The sequence below is a fragment of the Aquarana catesbeiana genome, linkage group LG05, assembly GCF_042186555.1.
Source record: "Aquarana catesbeiana isolate 2022-GZ linkage group LG05, ASM4218655v1, whole genome shotgun sequence".
In the NCBI taxonomy this organism is placed as follows: Eukaryota; Metazoa; Chordata; class Amphibia; order Anura; family Ranidae; genus Aquarana; species Aquarana catesbeiana.
The window spans coordinates 244,508,065-244,531,131 of record NC_133328.1 but is presented as its reverse complement, the minus strand read 5'-3'; the positions used below and the strand labels follow the sequence as shown (position 1 = coordinate 244,531,131).

The window sequence follows — 23,067 nt, the reverse complement described above, 5'->3', positions numbered from 1 at the left end:
TTCCGGGATGGATGTTCTTCCAATACGCTCAATTACGTCATGCGACTCGGGCACAATTCCCTGTCCCTCCTCTACTACAATTAGACCCGTTAGAAGATCTGTTGTCCAGCAATGATCTAGTGAAACCCCTGTCTGCCATATATAGCACACTGCTGCCTAGGAATATACCCAAGATGGACAGGTTGTGGAATACTTGGAAATCGGACATCCCCACTTTGGATAGAGAGGACTGGGAGACTTGTCTAGAGCAAGGTCCCAAACTGGTAATATCTGCCGGAGATAAACTGACACAAACAAAATTTTTACACAGGGTCTATTTCACTCCGGCGAGGTTATCCAAAATTTGCCCTGATAGGGATCCACATTGCCCTAGATGCCAAACCCAGATTGGTACGTATCTTCACATGTTCTGGGACTGCCCTGCTTTGATAAAGTTCTGGATGGGAGTGTATGATCACTTAAATCTTAGAATGGACTTGTCAGTTCCTAAAACACCTGAGATGGCCTTGCTGGGCATACATGAGGATGAGCACAGGTCGCATCATAGCAAAATTTTAATTTCGCTCCTCTTCTATTACGCCAAGAAAGAGATTCTTGCCGGGTGGACCTCCGCTCGCCCTCCAACCCTATCCTCCTGGGAAAAGAGAATTAACAACGCTTTGCCTCTCTATAGACTGACGTATACGAGTCGGGGATGCCCATGGAAGTATGAGAAGGTTTGGTTACCATGGATTAGCTGACAATGTTTTTGATGTGCCTGATAGGACTGTCTAGCATGGTTTATAAAGAATACTATGCGAATTGGTGTAGATGCCTTGAAAGCAGTAGGATAACAATTATGTGAGCAGGAGTTTACCCTTTGTCAAATATATAATCCGTAATTGTATGTACTTCTATACACATGGTCTGTTTACTTCTTTTTTCTTTTGTACTGCATTTTATACTTTTCAATAAAGCACTCCTGATTGTTAAAAAAAAATATATATACATACATATACATATATATATATATATATATATATATATATATAACACACACACACACACACACACACATATATATATATATATATATATATATATAACACACACACACACACACACACACACACACACATATATATATATATATATATATATATATATATATATATATATATATATATATATATATATATATATAACACACACACACACACACACACACACACACACACACATATATATATATATATATATATATATATATATATATATATATATATATATATATATATATATACACACACACACATACACACAAAGCTTCCTGGGATGAGCAGTTTCTCAGGCACAGATACCAAATACAAGAAGGTAGTGACAAAACAGTGCAGTGTTTATTTGTCATATTTACAGTTTATATACAGGTGCTGTACAGTGTCTCAGAAAACAAACAGGAAAAATAATACCAACACAGCAGCCTAGCCGTGTCTTGGCACTAACTATACCAAAATACAGGCCCTCACCACCAGGCTGAGCAAGCCTACAGCTTGTCAGCTTCCACATATACAGCTTGTTAGCTTTTACCAACCTCTTGCTCTCGCAGACAGGAGTTGTCTGATTTCCCAGGCCCAGAGCACTGGCTAGCTGTCTAAGGCGAGTTTAAATTGGCCTGGGGGCAAGGACCAAGATCTGAACTGGATCGTGGATCAGAGATCCCTGAACGTGTATGAGAGGAGCCCGGGAGATGTATAAACCCCGAATAGGACTTTCCCCGGCTCTCTCTGCTACACAATATATTATATAATATGATATTATATGATATGATATAATATATGAGCGTTTTTTTTTTTTTTTATAGATGTGAACAGCATATAAAAAGGTCAACTTTTGGTAAGGATGATAATTATAAGTATAAATGCCAAAATTCAACAATCAACGCAAATAACAATATAGACAACTTGAATACATTACCTTTGTTTCCTTTCTTTTACGATCTTCATACTCTTCATGTTCTTTGACGCCCTGTGGCAAGTTTGTGTAATTTGCAAGCTTGTTCAGTAACGAAGACACCATTGGATTGCTGTCCATTTCTTCCTGAATAGGTAAATTTATACAAAAATTTTATTTCACCGTGGAGTAAATAACGGGTTATATTTACCTGAATCCTGGGCTACATAACATTTGGCTAAGCCCTCCAAAATTATAGCAGTAATCCTATTTTACTTTAACCACTTCAGCCTCGGAAGAATTTACCCCCTTCCTGACCAGAGCACTTTTTGCGATTCAGCACTGCGTTGCTTTAACTGACAACTGCGCGGTCGTGCGATGTTGTTCCCAAACAAAATTGACGTCCTTTTTTTCCCACAAATAGAGCTTTCTTTTGGTGGTATTTGATCGCCTCTACGGTTTTTATTTTTTGCGCTATAAACAAAAAAATAGCGACAATTTTGAAAAAAAAAAAAAAAATAATTTTTTCCTTTTTGCTATAATAAATATCCCCCAAAAATATATAAAAAAAATATTGATGACGCCCTGTGGGAGGGCGAAACGTTGACGCTATTTCCGGTATCACTGACGTCACTTTCGGTCCCATGGAACGCACGCCAGGAATGGCGTTTTTACACCCACAGCTCCATTTTGAGGCTTGTTTTATCTTACTTGTTGTAAGTACCTAATCCTTTTTACAATAAAACCTTTTTTAATGGTACTTCCCTATCAGTTCCCTTCTGTTTTTACTTCTGGGTACCTGTTTCTGGCTGAGAAACTCTATAAAGGAATTCCGGACCTGAAGACTTATCACCATATCCGCCATCCCAGGATTTCTTTACTAAGCTTTAAATGACACACCAGACTGAAAAGCTGGGGGTCATTCTGATCTGGTGAGTGGGGATACATGAGGGGGTGTGTTGCACACCTGAATTTTTCTGAAGCACCTTACATTTCCTTCACTTTGGATTGGAGCACCTTTAGTCACTTTATTTGGACTTTATTTTCACTTATTGTATTTGGACTTTGTTTTCTTTTTGGTCAACATATTTTCACTTATTGTGCTTGCGAGTGCTATATTTATGTTTATTATATTTTTTTCCCCAGTTTAGGCCGATATGTATTCTTCTACATATTTTTGGTAAAAAAAAAAAAAAAAATTTGCAATAAGCGTATATTGATTGGTTTGCGCAAAAAGTTATAGCATCTACAAAATAGGGGATAGATTTATAGCATTTTTATTATTTTTTTTTTTTTATACTAGTAATGGCAGCGATCTGCGATTTTTATCGTCACTGCGACATTATGGCAGACACATCGGACAATTTTGACACATTTTTGGAACCATTGGCATTAATACAGCGAACAGTGCGATTAAAAATGCATTGATTACTGGAGAAATGTCACTGGCAGTAAAGGGGTTAACACTAGAGGGCGGTGAAGAGGTTAACTGTGTTCACTGGGAGGCGATTCTAACTGAAGGGGGAGGGACTAACTACAGGAAGTGACAGATCGTGGTTCCTAGCTAATAGGAACACACGATCTGCCACTCCTGTCAGAACAGAACAGGGAAGTGTGTGTTTACACATACTCGTCCCTGTTCTGTGTCTCCAGCTCGAAATCGCTCATGGCCGGTGGTCATCGCAGCCATCGGTACCCTCCCCCCCCGCGCTGTGCAGCGGGTGCCTGCTATCCGGACCCCGCGAGCCAACGTATAGTTACGTGGTTTCGCGCAGGGAAGCCAACCTGCCACAATAAAACTGTGGCAGTTGGTCCAGAAGCGGTTAAAACAGCAGCAATGGCTACAGCAAACAAATGTTCAAATTGTCAGGCAAACAACTTAATTAAATTACAGCAGCACGGGCAAATCCCACCTTATTTTTAACAAGAAATAGAAAAACCTTAGAAAAAAATGCAGTGAAATTCCAGCCTGCTATTAATTCTGTGATTTTTCCAAAGCAATTTCGAACTCCCATACACTTACCTTTAGGGTCTGATGGGTTCCTGGGTTCCTCATGACTTCCTAAAGCTTTCGCTAAAAGATTAGAAATGTAAACAGTATACAGCCTGGTGCTTTGGCAGAGGCAGCCAAGCAATGTCATTGCCTCGCGCATATAAAAACGCAGGAAATATGATATATTGTTGGAAACACAAAACTATGACCGTTTTTCCCCCAAAATCGGTTAGTGACCGGAGAATTTGGTCGTGTTTCAGATCAGGACTGTACTATCCGAATCATTTTTTTTAAATAAAAGAACAAAGAACAAAAAAAAAAAAAAAAAACGAAAAAAGGTGAGCATATTATTTATTCAATTTTACTTTAGTTCAGCCCATTTATAGAGTTCGGTATAGAATTATAAAATATTAACAAATCTTAAAGCCATCCGGTCACCTTTGAAAAGAAACTGAAAAAAAGGAGCACTGTAGTGGGTAGAGAGCATATAATTTGATCTCTTTGCGCCAATTCAATTGTGTGTTCACCATTTTATGCTGTGGTTGCTCACGATGACACATACATCACTACAGACCACAGTCAGACAGCAAAATGCTGGTGAGCATTCTTGTGAGATTTTGAACACCCAGCTTTCCTGGGATGCAGTAATGTCACCAACACCTCCAAAATGTGGGAGGAAGCCAGTTTCTTGGGATGTATTTATACTGTTTTTACTCTCACAAAGCTTTATTTTTGGCAGCTTTGACAAGATATTTTTAGTTACGAGGTGGTATGGAGCTGTTAGCCACATGGACCTTATTTCATGTAAGATGCACCTTTGTTTAAAAAAAAGTGCTTTATTGTTGTCAAAATGGGCAAGACAAAACATACAGATTAGTTTAGAACAAAAAACAGTACAAAATTCTTGAATATCATACAGGAAACAGGGAAGGACACAACCATAGTTGACAATGCAGTTAATTAAATATAAGATAGCAAATCGAAAAACAGCCGCAGGATTAAACAGGAGGAAGAAACTCATAGATAATACATATCAACTTCCCTCCAAAAGCATCTATGTGTTGGCCCATGGGGCCCATATGTTGTCATATTTCCACTGACAGCCCCTATTAATGTAGGTCAGTCTGTACATGGGCAGGGCTGCGTCTATCAAGGCTTCCCAGGAGGAGAGAGAAGGGGGGGGGGATCCACTTCAGGAGCATCTCCTTCTTTGCATAAAACAGGAGGTAGAATATCAGCAGTTTTAAACGATAGGAACGCTCGCTGCGCATCATCATGAACCCCTGATAGTGCTGACTCGGGTGTGACCGGTAGGGACAACTGTAGCCTAAAATTAATTTCACTGAAGACCTCTGACCAAAATGATGTTATAATCGGGCATTCCCAGAACATGTGAAAGAAAGACCCCACTTGTGTCCTGCACTTGGGGCATATCGGATCCCGGTCTGGGAAAATACGGTGTAATTTCTGGGAAATGTAGTAGTCCCTGTGTAGGAACTTTACCTGGATAAGCTTATCCCTAGAGGAGATTACCAATCTAGGGCCCTGTTCTAAACAGTCATCCCCGTCCTCCCTGTCCAATGATGGTAGATCACACCCTCCACAGCCTGTCCATCTTAGGGGAGTCAGCGCCCAGAAGTGCAGAATATAAGATCGATAAGGGTTTGTCCAAGTCTCCAGGGGATACAAGGTCTTCAATAGGGTCGGCCTAGAGGTGCGGCGATTGAGGAAACTGTGCTCTGACGGCATGTCTTAGCTGTAGATATCTAAACCGCATCCATTGGGGTAACTGAAATTTGTGAAGCAGGTCACTCATTGGGAGTAAGACTCCCTGATGCATAACATTTCCCAGGGTAACACTGCGTTTGACCCAGACTTGGGGGTCAGGCAGGGTGCGGAACTGCTGCAAGCTGGGGTTAGCCCAGAGTGTGAGTGGGCTGGCGACCATTGAGTGGGACGCACAAACCTACGTCTGGTAACTACCCACACCCTCCAGGTGGCCCTCGTTGGGCCAGGAACCTGTGTGTACGCCTTTGGGCCTCTATATACAAAATTTCATAGATAAGCCAGGGAGCCCAAGCTAACTGCTTCCAAACAGGTGGCCACTTTTGATCTAGAGCCCATGAACTACCACTGGACTGTTACCAGCATCGCAGCCCAGTAGTAGACCCTGAAGTTGGGCAAGGCCAATCCTCCCAGGTGAGCTAGAAGCCACAAGGTAGAACGTGCCAGTTTAGGACCGCCGCCATGCCAGAGAACGGATCCCACACATTGTTCAATTTCTCTAAACAGGGAAACCGGGATCCATATCGCACAGTTCCGGAAGAAATAGTTCAATTTGGGTAGCAACACCATTTTAAAAGGAGGTTTATCCATCCCAGTAGATTAAGGGGAAGGTGAGCCCAGGAGGTACATTTGGTTTTCAGAGTTGTTAACAGAGGGAGAAAGTTCTTATCCATACAGTCAGAGGGATTTTTAGTCATTATGACTCCCAAATAATGGAATTCCTCCACCCACTGCAGAGGGGAGGAGGTAGCCGTCTTAATAGCATCTGCATCTATGGGGAATAGAATTGACTTGGACCAGTTTATTTTAATACCCGAAAAAAGTTACCAAAATTATCAAATATACGTAGGGTGGCTAACAACGAGGGACCAGCGTCATTAAGATACAGCAATGTGTCGTCCGCATACAAGGACAACCGCTATTCCAGCTTTCCCAACCAAAGGCCCATGACATCCGGAGCAGACCTGAGGAGGATGGCCAGGGGCTCTAGTGCAAGGGCAAACAGACTGGGGGAGAGCAGGCATCGCTGCCGTGTGCCGCAAAGTAGGCTAAAGGGGGCGGAAAGCCAGTTGTTTGTATGGACCCTCGTTCTAGGGGCACTATACAGTAATTTAATCCTGTGTTTGAATTTGGGGCCAACCCTGAATCGCTGAATGACTTCCCAGAGGTACGACCATTCTACGGAGTCAAAAGCCTTTCCGGCATCTAGGGAAGCAATAACTCTAAACTTGTCTGTCCCCATGACAATCAAGGCTCTAAATATAGTCGTGACGTTTATGTTGGTTCCCTTCTCCGGCATAAAACCAGTCTGGTCAACGTCAACCAGGTCCTCAATCACCAGAGACAACCAGTTAGCTAGGACCTTCGCAAAAATCTTGGCATATACGTTTAGTAGGGATATTGGTCTATACGCCGCACAATCCTGTGGGTCCTTGCCGTGTTTGGGAACCAACACAATCATGGCTTCATTCATAGTGTCAGGTAGCTCCTCCAGGGAACCATAATCTGAAAAAAGGGAGGTCAATTTGGAAGCAAGAAGTTCCATGAAATTGCTATAAAACTCAGATGGCAAGCCATCTGTTCCAGGGGCTTTACCACCCTTCAACCATCCCATGGCCAACTGAACCTCCTCCAGGGTGATGTCCGCATCCAGCCTCACTCTAGCCACTGCAGCTAATGTTGGGAAAGAAATAGGTTCAAGAAATAAGGTGATCAGAGGGCGAGAAGTCAACCCGGGAGGGGTATAGGTCCTGAAAAAAAAAACGTAGACAGTGATCATCAATGCGGTCAGGCGCTGTTAGTATGCGGTTGTTCTTGTCCCTAATGCAGCCAATAGGGGTGGCCAGGATTTCTCCCTAAGCCAGCCAGGCCAGTAGTCTCCCATTCTTCCCCCCAAACTCAAACACCTTTTGGGCCGAGTACAGGAGGGCCTTGTCAGTTTGAGCTACTCAAATGCCGCGTACACACGATCACACATTCCGACAACAAAATCCATGTTTTTTTTTCCGACGGATGTTGGCTCAAACTTGTCTTGCATACACACGGTCACACAAAGTTGGTCGGAAATTCCAAACATCAAGAATGCGGTGACGTACAACACAAACGACGAGCCGAGAAAAATTAAGTTCAATAGCCAGTGCTGCTCTTCTGCTTGATTCCGAGCATGCGTGGCACTTTGTGTGTCAGAACTATGTACACACGATCGGAATTTACGACAACGGATTTTGTCGGAAAATTTGAGGACCAGATCTCAAATTTTGTGTGACGGAAATTCCAATGGAAACTGTCCGATGGAGCCTACACACAGTCGGAATTTCCGACAAAAGGCACCCATCGAACATTTTCCATCGGAAAATCCGACCATGTGTACGGGGCATAAGAGTGGACAACTCCTGTAGAGCACGCTGCCACATTTTATAGCGGTCAGCATCCAGGGCCTGCACATGAGATGCCTCTAATCTAGCCACTCTCCCCTCCATCTCCTCTAGGGACAGGGCAGCCTCCTTCCGGAGTCGCGTAATGCTGGAGATGTATTCTCCCCAGCCCATGATTTAAAGGAGTCCCATAGCACAGGTAAGGAGGTAGTATCTTACATAGTTACATAGTTAGTCAGGTTGAAAAAATACACAAGTCCATCCAGTTCAACCTTAAAAACAATAAATAAAATAAAAAATATCGTACAATCCAATATACCCAATTGTATACCCTCAGTTGATCCAGAGGAAGGCAAAAAACCCCAGCAGAGCATGCTCCAATTTGCTACAGCAGGGGAAAAAATTCCTTCCTGGTTGTCTGTCCAATAAGATACACTTTTTAAAACAGAACCAAGATTGGACCAGTGACCACAAACGCCCAGATACCGTCCGCCAATTGCATACATCTCTCCTCTTCGGCTCTGTATACAGCCACACGCATGTAGGCAGGTGCATTCTATACTCCCTTCTGTAGGTGGCGCTAGGCTCTAGTTGTAGTGAAGAAGGGGAAGGAAGGGGTGAGGAACTTCATTCCTCCGCGACTTCCTACTGTCAAGGGAGCAGCCAACCCATTGGACACTAGTGCCCTGGCTGATCCCGCAGCCATCTAGGGTCAGAGCAGTAATCTGTATAAGACACTGGCTCCCAGGTTTGGCAGACAGACAGTTTGCAAATGTTGAGGATAGGAACAGGTTCCCTGTCAGGGAAAGTTTAGAGCCAAGGAAAGGTTCCAGAAGAGTAGGGACAGCTTAGGGACTACGACTATCCTTTCCTTGGGGAAACCTCCCAGTTGGGCGTGGACCTGCCAGGTAGCATTCCTGCCCCTTGTTGCAGAAGCGGTCGGCTTCCTCCGAAAAGAAAGCTATCGGTTGCAGATTCTGCAAGTTACCCACCGAGCCTGGTTATAACTTGTTGCAACTTTCTGTAAATATACTGTGGTCATCTACATTGGCCTCTGTGTGATCCCTGTCTGCCGACACACCACGCTGCATCCTGCTCACACACAGCTTGGCCAAATTGGCACCCAGCCTCACACTAGGTTCAGGAACAGCACCTCTATGCAGGAATAGGCCCTAACCTGTTATTAGGTATAGTCGAAGAGGAGAGAGTCGGTTATACATCAACATTTCTACTCCTTGGTTTCGTAGAGAGCCACATGCAGCTTGGCCAAGATTGCGCCTGGCCGTTTGGCCTCATACTTAGTACAGGAACAGTGACTCCAGGTAGGACTGGGTCCCAGCCTGCTATCAGGTACAATTGTGAAGGAGAGAGCAACATCCAATACTAACTTGCAGGCTCATTAGAAACTCCTCACCTTCTGTTCCGGAGTCCTCCTGATATTGGGCGCCACAGCCCTGGTCTGTAGATTCTGAGCTTAAAGACATCCTACATGCTCTGTCAACCAGACAGGACTTAGATACCCTCCCAACCAGGCCTGACCTGGAAGCTGTGACGCGGAGGATTGAAGGCGCATTACAGAAGGAGATTGCAGAGGTATCATCCCTTACCACTAAAGTAGAGACGCTGAAAGAGGCCTGCGAGTCCATGCTGGAGACAACATCCCGTCAGTGTTTCACCTCCATCCTCCAGTGTCTGGAAGATTCAGAAAACAAAAGCCGGAGGAATAACCTATGGATCAGGGGCCTCCTGGAAGCTAAACTCAGTGCGGACCTAAAATCCTTCATTCAGGCACTGTGCAATATTGTTATGGGCAAACCCCCTGATCCTGACCTGGAATCAGATAGAGTACATTGGGTTCTTTTGCCTAGATCTGTTTCTACACCTGGGGACGTATTGTGCCGAGTTAATTTCTATGTGATAAAAGGATACATTGCATAGGGGATGGCAGAAAAGTCCCCTTGACTTTGATGGCGCACAGATTCACATCCTACCTGACCTCTCTCCCCACACCCTGTGGCTGCGGTGTATGTTGCATCTGTTGCTGAAAGTGATTCAGGTGGCTGGAGCAATGCACAGAAGGGATATCCATTCCATCTCAGAGTTTGCAAGCAGGACAGAACCTTCGCCCTGCACTCGGGCGGTTTCTGATTGGCTGTAGTGGCCAGAAGATGCAAAGGGGCTGGTGGGGCCCACTCCTCTATCGCTGGCCACAACACACTAGATATTGTGGACTCTCTAAGTCACACTGGGTACCCAGACCGGCCGAGCTAGAGCTTTGATAACTGAGTACCAGCATATCTGAAACCACAATGCTGCTGAACCTGCCAGGCTCCTGAGCCTGGTAGAACTGTTTGAAGGTTACAAGTTATTTCCCCATGTTTATGTTAAGAAAGAAGAGTGGGAATTAGCCATCCTTCAGTTCTCTGTTCTTCATCATGTTATGTGTCTGGACATACCTGTCAGGGCTGGGCTCAGCCCTTCCTTCTCTGAGCTGGCCGCTCAGCTGTCGGCTAATCGCCAGCACCCATCTCTCTCCACAGCTACCCAGCTGTTGTTGATTCTGCTCGTCAGTCCTGCCTAACTTAAAGCCGCTCACTTGATCTCTGCCTTCACCTTTGTCAACATCACAGAGACTTTCTCCTGCGTTCCTGTTGAAGACTTGCTCAGCTGATGTTCCTTCTGGCTCCTGATCCTGCTTGCTGTACTACTACGTTTATCTCTGGCTCTCTGACATTTGCTTGGCTGACTACCCGAACCGGTTACTGAACTCTGGCTTGTTTTGACAAGCTTACTCTGTTTGCCTTATTATTAATAATAAACAAGAATGATTTAAGTTTACTCTTGTCTCGGTCTGATTCATGGTTCCTGATAGTAGGCGAAGGCCATGAATTCAGAGGATACAGTTAATCCACTTGTTGGTAATATTTTTTCCAGATTGGATGAGCAAGATCACCGCATGGATCAGCTTGCCATAGCGTTACCAACGCCCCTGAGTCGCACGGCTCACTTGGAAATTCCCACTGTGGCTGCTCCGGTGCAACCGGAGTTGCAGGACGTCCCTGCTGCTGTGCCAGTCTCTGTGCAGGCACCTGCCTCGAGTATTACCTCTATAAGAGATATGTCTGGTTCCGCTCCGCTTCCCCAGCGATTTGGGGGCAATTCAGTTCAATGCAGAGGGTTTCTCAACCAGGTTGAGATTTACTTTGAAATGCTGCCCCAGGTGTTTCCCACGGACAGAAGCAAAGTAGGTTTCGTGATATCTTTGCTTTAGGAGAGAGCCTTGGCCTGGGCAAACCCTCTATGGGAGACGCAAAAACCTGTTGTCTTGAGTTACCCTGACTTTGTGGCCTCCTTTAAAAGGGTATTTGACATTCCTGCACGCTCCGCTTCTGTTGTCAAGTGCCTCATGTCCATCAGAGTACAAGAACTGTTGCCGATTATGCCATTGAATTCCATACTCTGGCAGCAGAGATTATTTGGAACAATGAGGCCCTCGTGGCTGCTTTTTCTCATGGTCTCTCTGTGACACTCCACTTGCCATTGATGCTCTTGACGGGAAACCTCTACAGCCTGCCCATGTAACTCATGAGACGGTTCCATTGTCCATGGCCGTAGGGGCTCTTCACCATGAGATAATCCAATTCCAAGTTATTTCCTCCCCTAGGTTTCCGCTGGTTATTGGTTATCCTTGGTTACAGAGGCACAACCCCTCTTGATCGGCTCCGTGCTGAGGTTCTCTCCTGGTCGCCACAATGCAGCGAGACATGCATCCAGAAAGTAGCCAAGGTCCTGTGCACCTCTTCACTCTCCTCCCAGCCGGAGGAGTACCCCAATTTTAGCGATGTCTTCAACAAAGGTCAAGCCTCCACACCGGCCTTATGATTCCGCAATTGACCTTCAACCTGGTGCCATAGCCCCTCATGGCCGGGTTTACCCTTTGTCGGTCTTGGAGGATAAGGCCATGGAGGAGTATGTTGCAGACGCACTTTCTCAAGGTTTCATCCGCAAATCCTCATCTCCTGCTGGTGCTGGTTTTCTTATTTGTGAAGAATAGCGGTGAACTGAGACCTTGTATTGATTATAGGGGTCTCAATCGTTTCACAATTAAGAATGCCTACCCGATTCCGTTGATTGAATTATTTGACCGCCTCAAGGGAGCAACGGTTTTCACAAAGCTTGATTTGAGAGGGGCATACAATCACGTGCGGATTAAGGAGGGCGACAAGTGGAAAACTGCGTTTAATACCAGAACAGGCCATTAGGAGTAGCTCGTAATGCCTTTTGGCCTTTGTAACGCCCCGGCAGTTTTCCAGGAATTAACGATGTCCTCCGAGATTTGTTGTAGTTATGTGTGGTGGTTTCGATGATATCCTCATATTTTCCAAGTCCCTGGAGAGCCACCACACAGATGTCGGTCGTGTGCTTCAGAAACTAAGAGAAAACAATCTCTATTGTAAACTGGAGAAATGCGAGTTCCATCGTGAACAGGTTAAATTCCTGGGCTATGTCATTTCCACTGCTGGTTTTTTTAATGGACCCAGAGAAACTTTCGGCAGTCCTACAGTGGCCCCGACCCGTGGGTTTACGTCCTCTGCAGCGTTTCCTACGCTTTGCCAACTATTATCGAAGTTTATTCGTAACTTCTCGTCTCTGGTCAAGCCCCTGACTGATATGACTAGAAAGGACGGTAACCCACAGAGTTGGTCTCCGGAGTCCATTAAGGCCTTTGAGAGGCTCAAGGCTGCCTTTGTTTCTGCTCCTGTGTTGGCACATCCTGATCCTACGTTGTCTTTTATCCTAGAAGTCGATGCTTCTGAGACAGGACGTTGAGACAGAAGGGAGCCAACTCCTAACTCTGAGAGCTCTATGCATCCGTGTGGCTACTTTTCCAAGAAATTGTCACCTGCAGAGTGCAATTACGAGATTGGTGACAGAGAGCTGTTGGCGATCATTTTAGCCCTGAAAGAATGGAGACATCACCTTGAAGGTACCACTGTGCAGGTTCTTATTCTTACTGACCATAAGAATCTCACATTCTTTTTTGAGGCTAAGCGCCTCTCTCCCAGAAGGGCGCAATGGGCTCTTTTCTTATCGAGTTTTAATTACATTGTCTCATTCTTACCCGGTACTAAGAATGTAAGGGCTGACGCCTTGTCACAACAATTTTCCTCCACTTCCAGGTTGGAGTCAGTTCCGGTGCCTGTGATTCCTCCTGATCGTATTCCGGCTACGGTTCGCACCAGTCTTACTCCTCCTTTGGGTGACAAAATTCTTGCTGCTCAGGTCCATGCTCCTCCTGAGAAACCTTGTGACCACTGCTTTGTCCCAGAGAGTCTCCGTACTGCCGTGCTCCAGACTTGCCATTCTCCCAAGGCAGCTGGCCACGCTGGGAAGAATCAACTCATTTGGGCCATTTCCCAACAATTCTGCTGGCCTAGTCTACGGGCTGATGTAACTGCCTTCGTAGCTGCCTGTTCCGTGTGTGCTCAGAGTAAAACTCCACGACACCTTCCAGTGGGCCTCCTACAACCTATACCCAATGGAGAGAGGCCCTGGACCCACCTGTCTATGGATTTCATTGTGGAGTTACCCAACTCCCAAGGCAACTCTGTTATTCTTATGGTGGTTGACCGGTTCTCAAAGATGTGTCATTGTATTCCATTTAAGAAGTTGCCCACTTCTAAGGAACTGGCTTCCATTTTTTCTTGGGAGATCTTTCGTTTACATGGGCTACCCAAGGTGATTGTCTCAGTTCTGGCGAGCCTTTTGTGCACAGTTGGGAATTCAGCTTGCTTTCTCCTCTACGTATCACCCGCAGTCTAATGGGGCCGCAGAACAAGCTAATCAGTCCTTGGAGCAATTCTTACGTTGCTATATTTCTGACCATCATAACAACTGGTCAGACCTATTACCATGGGCAGAGTTTGCTCACAACAGTGCCTTGAATTCCGCTTCCCGATTGTCCCCGTTTATGGCGAATTATGGTTTCCAACCTTCCATGATGCCTGACTCGTTTGTTCCGCAGAGTATTCCTGCGTTAGAGGAGCATCTCCGTGGTCTTCGTTCCACTTAGGCACAAGTTCAGGAGGCTTTGCAACATGCTAACGATAGGTACAGACTCCATGCTGACCGCAGACGCCTGCCTGCACCTTCCTACCAGGTTGGGGACAGAGTCTGGCTGTCGTCTCGCAACCGCAGACTTTTTGTTCCTTCTTTGAAGTTCGCACCTTGGTTTATTGGGCCTTTCCGTATCCTTCGCAGGATTAACCCAGCGGCCTACGCATTGGACCTTCCTCCTTGTATATGCATTTCAAATGTGTTTCAGGTCTCCTTATTGAAACCTTTGGTCTGCAATTGCTTTACCACCTCAGTGCCACGCCCTCACCCTATACAGGTTGAGAACCATGAGGAGTATGAAGTACAATCCATTGTTGACTCCCGTAGGTTCCGTGGGCGCATACAGTACCTGGTGCATTGGAAGGGGTACGATCCAGAGTAACGCTCTTGGGTCTCATCCTCGGACGTACACGCCCCTGTCGTCCTCCGTGATTTCCATAGACGTTTTCCCCCTCAAGCGTCCACCGTGGGGGGGGGTCGTTGAGGAGGGGGTACTGTCAGGGCTGGGCTCAGCCCTTCCTTCTGAGCTAGCTGCTCAACTGTCAGCTAATTGCCAGCTCCCATCTCTCCCCACAGTTATCCAGCTGTTGTTGATTCTGCTAGTCAGTCCTGCCTACTTAAAGCTGTCCAGCTCACTTGATCTCTGTCTTCGCCTTTGTCAACAGAGAGACTTTCTCCTGTGTTCCGGTTGAAGACTTGCTCGAGTGACATTGATTCTGGCTCCTGATCCTGCTTGCTATACTACTACGTTTATCTCTGGCTTTCTGACATTTGCTTGGCTGACTATACGATCCGGTTACTGAACTCTGGCTTGTTTTGACTACGCTTACTCTGTTTACCTTATTATTATTATTATTAAACAAGTGTGATTTAACTTTACTTCTGTCTCGGTCTGATACCCTATTCTAGTATTACACAGTTTGGCCCAGCCGTTCTATATACTTTACCCGCTTTATCTACTCTTTTCCCTGAGACCATGAATTTGGTACGCCAACTTTCCTTAGACGAACAATGTATCCCACCCCCTAGAGCCCACAGGTCTATGTACTCTACAGCCATGCTCCTTCTCCATCTCGGGGACATTTGGCACTTGTATTCAAGCCGCTACCCAGTCCAAGACCTTTCAACCCAATTTCCCACAAGACACCCAGTGGCTCACGGAGACATAAAGATACTTGCCATGATCCTGCTCTAGTTTTTAATGCTGGTGGATATCATACAATAAAAGTAGCATCCCTTAGGAACACCTGTCCCCTCTACAGCAAAACTGTCCTCCACCCCCTCCGGATGTTGGCGTACCGGGGTCAGGAATAGACGTTCATGAATGCCTGAGTTTGCTCAATATATGTTACTTTTTCTCGAATGCAGAATGACATGGTCCATGTTGCTGTACTTGAGGTTCTGAGATCATACTTGGTATCTTTGTCAGAGTAGGGAGGGCTGCGGTACATAGGGCAACCACTCAAGTTGTTCTAGTTTCTCTCCTCACCACAACCTTGATTAGTCCAAGACAACAGTTATAACCTTGTCTTGACATGTATGTTCTGGGTTAGCAACATATTATTTCTGTAGGTTGCCAATTTACCTGCTTTTTGCCTGTAGAGGTGCATCTCTGCTAAAGAAAATCTCATATCTCACCCCAACATAGGTTCCTCCCAACCTCAAATGGTTAGATAAGGAGAACACGTATTTCTTAGTTTCTGATAGTCCTTCTGTCAGCGAATCCCCTTCCTTTTGTTTGATCCAATTACTTTTCCCTACCCTCTCTCCTTTTTGTCTATCTCCCCCACCCTATCCTCTGCTACAAGAGATGGAACCCAGCGTTACACCTACACCTAGCTGCCTGACCAGATGCCCTCTAAAATTCACCTCGTACAATGTGAAAGGTCTGAATATGTCGGAGAAGAGGTCATGGTTGCTTCATGACCTGCCCGTTATGAGCAGTCAGATTGTTTCCTTGCAAGAAACCTTCCTATAATTCAAAAAGATTCCTAAGCTGTCAAGATGCAAATATCCAGTGGCTAACCATGCTCCTACTTCCATAGCTACAACAAAAGGAGTCTATATACTTATTGCAACTCGGTGCCTCGGCAGCCAGGTGCTCAGATAGTTGATTACAATACATACCGGATAGTCAAGGTGACTTGAATAAATGTTTACTTTGCAAAAATACAGATCAACTCCTTTTTCTCAAAAAACTCACCCCACCCGTGTTAGAACAGTGATGGAGTTCTGATTTTAGGGGGAGACTTCAAATTTTGCTTATCCTTTTCATGACTAAGTCTATTTTTGAAATTTGGTGTTTACAAGTTAAAATCCGTATTTTTTGCTAGAAAATTACTTAGAACCCCCAAACATTATATATATTTTTTTAGCAGAGAATCTAGATAATAAAATGGCGATTGTTGCAATATTTTTTATCACACGGTATTTGTGCAGCGGTGTTTTAAACGCAAATTTTTGGAAAAGTGACACTTTCATGAATTTTAAAAAATCCAAACAGTAAAGTTACCCCAATTTTTTTGTATAATGTGAAAGATGATGTTACGCCAAGTAAATAGATACCAAACATGTCACCCTTTATAATTGCACGCACTCGTGGAATGGCGACGAACTACGGTACCTATGAATTTCCATAGGCGACGCTTTAAAAATTTTTTACGGTTACCAGGTTTGAGCTACAGAGGAGGTCTAGGGCTAGAATTATTGCTCTCGCTCTGACGATCGCGGCGATACCTCACATGTGTGGTTTGAACACCGTTTACATATGCGGGCGCGACTTCCGTATGCGTTTTCTTCGCTGCGCGAGCTCGCGGGGACAGGGGCACTTTAAAAAATTTTTTTTTTTTTTTTTTATTTTATTTATTTTTGTACTTTATTAATTATGTTTAAAAAAAATTTTTTTTTTTTACTTTTATTGCTGTCACAAGCAATGTAAACATCCCTTGTGACAGTAATAGGTGGTGACGGGTACTCTTTATGGAGGGATGGGGGGTCTAAAAGACCCCCCATCCCTCCTTTACACTTCAAAGTATTCAGATCGCCGAAAACGGCGATTCTGAATACTGTGTACTTTTTTAAATTCAGGGCCATTGGCAGCCGAGTAAACGGGAAGTGACGACATGACGTCGCTTCCGCGTTTACAACGAGAAGGCTGTAACGAAGCCGCTCGCAGCTTCGTTCCAGCCCGCCCCCAGCCGCCGAAGGCAGCCGAATGGACACCGGGCCTCCCGATCGCACGGGAGGCCCGGTAACAGCGGCGGGAGGGGGGGGATGTCCCCTCCCGCTCCTCCGGTATAACAGCCGAGCGGCTTTTAGCCGCATCGGTTGTTATACACGGGTAGCCAATCGCCCGCTGTAAACAACGGTGCCGGGATGATGCCTGCAGCTGCGGGCATCATCCCGGTATAACCCCGGAAAGCCGAGTACGCATATATGCATACGGTCGGCGGGAAGGGGTTAAAACCCTGTGCTGGTCATTTCCAGAAGGACATTTAACCACTCTTAGTTCTACCCGAGATGACTCAAAGCTGAGGTTCACCTTTTACAAATTAGTGGATATATGGCACTTTAACAATCCCAACGAAAGAAATCCCTCATAAAAGAACAATCCAGAGTATGATCCACTTCAATTGACCCAATTTTATTATCGGATCATGCCCCTCCATACATTACATAAACATTATTTGGGTCTCTACCCCTCGAAGGGTGAGGTCTTCCCGGTTCACTACTCCAATTACCAGAATGATAGTCATGAATTGGAGGAGGATAGGGACCATTAACACAACCTCTACATCCTCTATTAATACCACCCCATCCATCTCAATGCCTCTTGAATACTGAACCCACATGCTGACCTAAACACTAGGACAGTGAGGTATGTACGGTCATATACAGCACGCTCTAATTTTACTTTCCTCAGCCTCCTTCTCTAAGCCTCTGGAGACATCTCCCCAAATGCTGGCCCTCCATTATCAAACTGCAAGCCCCATATCCGGTACTCTTCCTCCCAAGGCAACAGCCACAATCCACTCAGTTTAATTTCTATCCCCCTGCTTCAAAAAACATCCCCCCCATCCTATGTGCCAGCTGGAATGCCAGCTTTGTCTGTAACCAGCTCACCTCTGGGTATGATGTTTTTATCTCCCATTCCTTTAAAATTCTCAGTTTCTAAAATCTGGCTTCAGGAATCTGACTCTACTTCTCCTGCTGCCCTCTCCCATGGTGGCCTCCACTTGACTCACACACCCAGACCAAGTGTACAGAAAGGAGGTGAAGTTGGATTCCCTCTATCCTTACTGGGTACCTTTTACCACCTTCACTCTTTACAAATCTGCCCTCCTATATACAATTCCTGCCTTCATGCTACCAAACAAACCTACTTTGTCACTCTTATTAATACTCTGTCATAGATGTCGACCGATATGGGTTTTTCTCCGGACGATGATGATGCCAATGCCGATATTTAAAAATCGCGTTGGCCGATGGCCGATGGCCGATGGCCGATATATGTTGCCGATTTTTTTGGGCCCATATATTAGGCCGATTTTTTTTTTTTTCCCCTTCATCTCATAAAATCTAACAGTTAGACCCCTTTCATACTGGGGCGCTTTTCAGGCGCTTTTGGGATAAAAATAGCGCCTGTAAAGTGCCTGTAAAACGGCTCCCCTGCAGTCTCAGTGTGAAAGCCCGAGTGCTTTCACACTGAGGCGATGCGCTGGCAGGATGTAAAAAAAAAGTCCTGCAAGCAGCATCTTTGGAGTGGGGTATACCGCTGCTTCACCACTCCTGCCCATTAAAATGAATGCGCACCGCTGCCGAAGCGCCTGCAAAGCGTTTCGGCAGCAGCGCTTCATGGGCGCATTTAACCCCTTCCTCGGCCGCTAGCTGGGTTATAAGCGCCCCGCTAGCAGCCGAATAGCGCCGCTAAAATGACGGTAAAGCGCTGCTAAAACTAACAGCGTTTTACCTTCAATGCATGCTCCAGTGTGAAAGCAACCTTAAGTAATAAGTGATACAGAAAATTTTTTACATTTAAACATTAAACAAAACAAAACTCCAATCAGTTCACTTCTATGTATAATTTAGATTAAAGAAAAAAAAAACTATATCTTAAATATTAAATACACAAAAACAGGTAATCAAAACTTTTGGACTAAAAAAAATGGGCTAACGTTACTGCTTATTTTTTTTTATTGCATTAATTTTTTTTAAAAAAAAATTGCGTTTGAAAGACCGCTGCGCAAATACCGTGTGACATAAAATATTGCAACAACCGCTATTTTATTCCCTAGGGTCTCTGCTAAAAAAATATATAATGTTTGGGGGTTCTAAGTGAATTTCTAGCAGAAAATACAGGATAAGGATTTTTTTTTTTTCAAATATAAAGTTTATTAACCTCCAAACATGGGCGGAGATCCCACCGATACAAGCAATTATACAGAGAAAAACCATGTTACAATTGTGGTATATAGAAGAAAAGTATGCATTTCGAACGCCAAGTAGGTTTACAAAACTTAAAGTACATAAACAGATGGCTTGTCTACCGTTAAGGTACATTCTATGGAAATTCTCATCTCGTATTGGGCTTAAAGTCATCTATTTATGGTGGTCCGCCCCCAATTTCCACTTTACTCTAAAAAGAAACTAAAGTATCCGAAGGGTAGCAAGAAGATGTAGAAAGAGCGAAAAAGGAGAGGTGTGTAAGGGGGGTGAAGTGGGGAGGGGAGAGAACAAGGGAGAAAGGGGAGGAAAAGGGAGGGGGGGACAAAGACATGACGGTAGATAGGTCTACTCTTAAAATCCGGCTAAGAAGACGAGGTCCACCTATTCAACTCAAGAGTCGTTGACCTTCATCCGAGAATATGAACATATTCCAATTGTCCCATGTCTGTTTAAACGTCTCTTGCTTATGTTGTTCTGTCAAAATCAAGTCCTCCATCCGCTTAATTTCCTCCACTCTTTGGAGCCAGAGTTTTATAGGGGGAGGGAGGGTCTGCTTCCAGAAAATGGGGATGCATCCCTTTGCTGCATTGAGTAGATGTCGCACAAGTGATTTTTTATATGTCTTAATGGGTACCGAGGAGAGGTGGAGAAGGAAAAAAGGCGGGGTCTTCTGGGACTATGTACTCAGTAAATTTTTGTGTAATTCTCCTAACTTCACCCCAGAAGGGCTGTATCTTAGGGCATGTCCAAAAGACATGGATCAGAGTTCCCTCCTCCTCTTCACATCGCCAGCATAACCCAGAGGAGTCCGGGAAGCATTTTTTTAGTCTAGATGGTGTCATGTACCACCTAGTGAGCAGTTTAAAGTTGGATTCTTGTATCTTGGCGCATAGCGAGGATTTGAGGGAGAGGGTAATGATCCGAGCCCTTTGTGAGGGTGAAAAGGTACAGTGTAGGTCTTTTTCCCAACTGGTAAGACAAGTCAAATGCGGTTGCTTCGTTGGTGTATTTAGGAGGGAGTACGTTTGTGATAAAATATGGGCCAATGGGGTGTCTTCAGAACATAGTGCCTCAAATGGCGTTAGGTCTCGGGTAAAGTTATGCGGGTCTGGGAGTGAGCGGAGAAAGTGGTGTAGTTGCAGTGCTTTCCAGAAAGAGAGACGGTACATACCCGTTGGGTTAGAGAGTTCTGCTAGAGTCGGCCATTTCCCACCGCTAATGAATTTGATTGCGCAATCCCTCCCTGTTTCTCCAAGAGACGTTATTTCCCTTGCTTCCATACCTGGTTCAAATTTTGGGTTGCCCAAAACTGGAAATAGGGGTGAGGTCTTTGATGTGAGAGCTGTGTGGAAGGCAATTTGGTGGCTGTTCCTCAGGGTGGTTCCTATAAGAGGGTGAGTTTTCAGAGTGTTTGGGAGATCGCCTACACACCACAGTGCCCCCCCAAGAGGCACACTCGACTGTGATTGTTCGAGGTTGATCCATAATTTGGAGGTACTATTTCTCCTCCAGTTGAGTATACGACCCAGGTGCGAGGCCATGCAGTACAAGCGAATATCGGGCATTGCCAATCCCCCATGTTGTTTGGGTAGGGTTAGCTGTAGGCGGCGTAAGCGAGGTCTTTTGTGTGCCCATATGAATCTTGTAAAGAGTGCGTGGGTCTGTTTAAAGAAAGAGGACGGGATATGAATTGGTAAGGCTTGAATAAGGTAAATGAATTTCGGTAAAATACTCATTTTAAGCAAATTGCATCTCCCGAACCAGGAGCGGAAGCCCGAATGCCATCTATCTAACAATGCCCGGGTCTTTGCCAATAGTGGAGGAAAGTTTAGATCAAATGTTCTTGTTACATCTGGAGGGATGAGTGTGCCCAGATACTTTAGTGCTGATGAGGTCCATTTAAATTTAAAGTTTGACTGGAGGTCAGTCAGTATGCTGGGGGGGACTGAAACACCCATAGCTTCAGATTTAGTGAAGTTTATTTTTAAATTTGAGATTTCCCCATATGTTTTGAACTCTCGCATTAGATTGGGGAGGGAAATTTTAGGATTTGTTAGGGAGAACAAAAGATCATCAGCGTAAGCTGAGATCTTGTAGTGTGTGTTACCTACTTGAAGTCCTGTTATGTCCGGGTGCGACCTAATTCTGCATAGGAAGGGCTCAAGGGAAAGGGCAAATAGCAATGGAGACAAAGGGCACCCTTGTCTCGTGCCATTCCTAATGGGGAAGGGGCGTGAGAGTACACCATTGGCCTTCACTTGTGCTGATGGAATCGAGTAGATGCTACCAATCCATTTCATCATTCTGTCTCCTAAGCCGACCTGACGGAGCACCGAGAACATATAGTTCCAGTGCACCCTGTCGAAGGCCTTTTCTGCGTCGGTACTAACAAAAATGCTGGGGATTTTCCTAGTCTTAGCTACATGGACAAGGTTAAGGACCTTAATGGTATTATCCCTGGCCTCTCTGGTAGGGATAAATCCCACTTGATCTAGGTGGATCAGGGAATTGAGATGTGACGCCAATCTAGTTGCTATGATTTTAGAGAATAATTTAAGGTCGATGTTTAGAAGAGATATGGGTCGATAGCTCCCACATGAGCATGGATCTTTCCCCTCTTTGTGAATTAGAGAAATATGAGATTTAAGAGTATCGTTAGGGAAGTTAGAACTCGTCCCTAGTGTGTTGAAAAATGTCACGAGTCATGGGCCTAATACCGATAAGAAAGTCTTGTAGTATTGGACTGTATAGCCGTCGGGACCTGGTGCTTTACCTATTTTCATGGATTTGACTGCCGTTTGTAATTCTTGTAATGTGATTGGTTCCTCTAACAGGGACTGGGTTTCCTCAGGTAGTGAGGGCACTCGGGCTTCCGAAATGTATTTTTCAATATCTGCTAGACTGGAGGGAGGAGAGGGGAGATTGTATAGGTCAGAATAAAAGGTTTCAAAGCCCTGTGCGATTTGCTTTGGCAAGGTGGCCTTTCTACCATTTGGTAATGTTATCTGCGGAATGTACGAGGCTGCCTTAATTTCCTTTACCGATCTGGCCAACAGCTTACCACATTTCTCCCCCGACTCATAAGACCTCTTGCGGCAAAACTGCAGAGCAGCTTTTGCTTTATAGAGAAGTAGGTCTGTAATTTGTGCTCGCAAAGTCCCCAATTTCAGTTCAAGGTCTCGATTGGGCAACTGTTTATGTTGCAATTCCAATGCAGATAGGTCAGAGAGTAACTTGGTAAGCCGTGCGTTCCTCTCTTTTTTGATAGTGGCCCCATGTTTAATGAGTATACCCCGTATCACACACTTGTGCGCTTCCCACAAAATACCGGGGTCACAGTCCTGGGAATCGTTTTCCTGAAAATATGTATCTATGGCTTTGGACACATCTCCCAGCACCTCCGGAATCTGCAGCAAGCTCTCA

General features: G+C 45.0%; 1 protein-coding gene across 3 annotated transcripts in view; it reads right to left on the bottom strand.

Moving 5' to 3' along the window:
* SLC12A7 (solute carrier family 12 member 7) overlaps positions 1-23,067 on the bottom strand; it is a 919,795-nt gene that overhangs the window by 550,127 nt on the left and 346,601 nt on the right. For all 3 annotated transcript variants that reach the window (XM_073630658.1, XM_073630657.1, XM_073630659.1), the window contains exon 3: positions 1,954-2,076. In XM_073630658.1, coding sequence (XP_073486759.1) covers positions 1,954-2,076 — 123 coding nt within the window. The remainder of the gene's footprint in view (positions 1-1,953; positions 2,077-23,067) is intronic.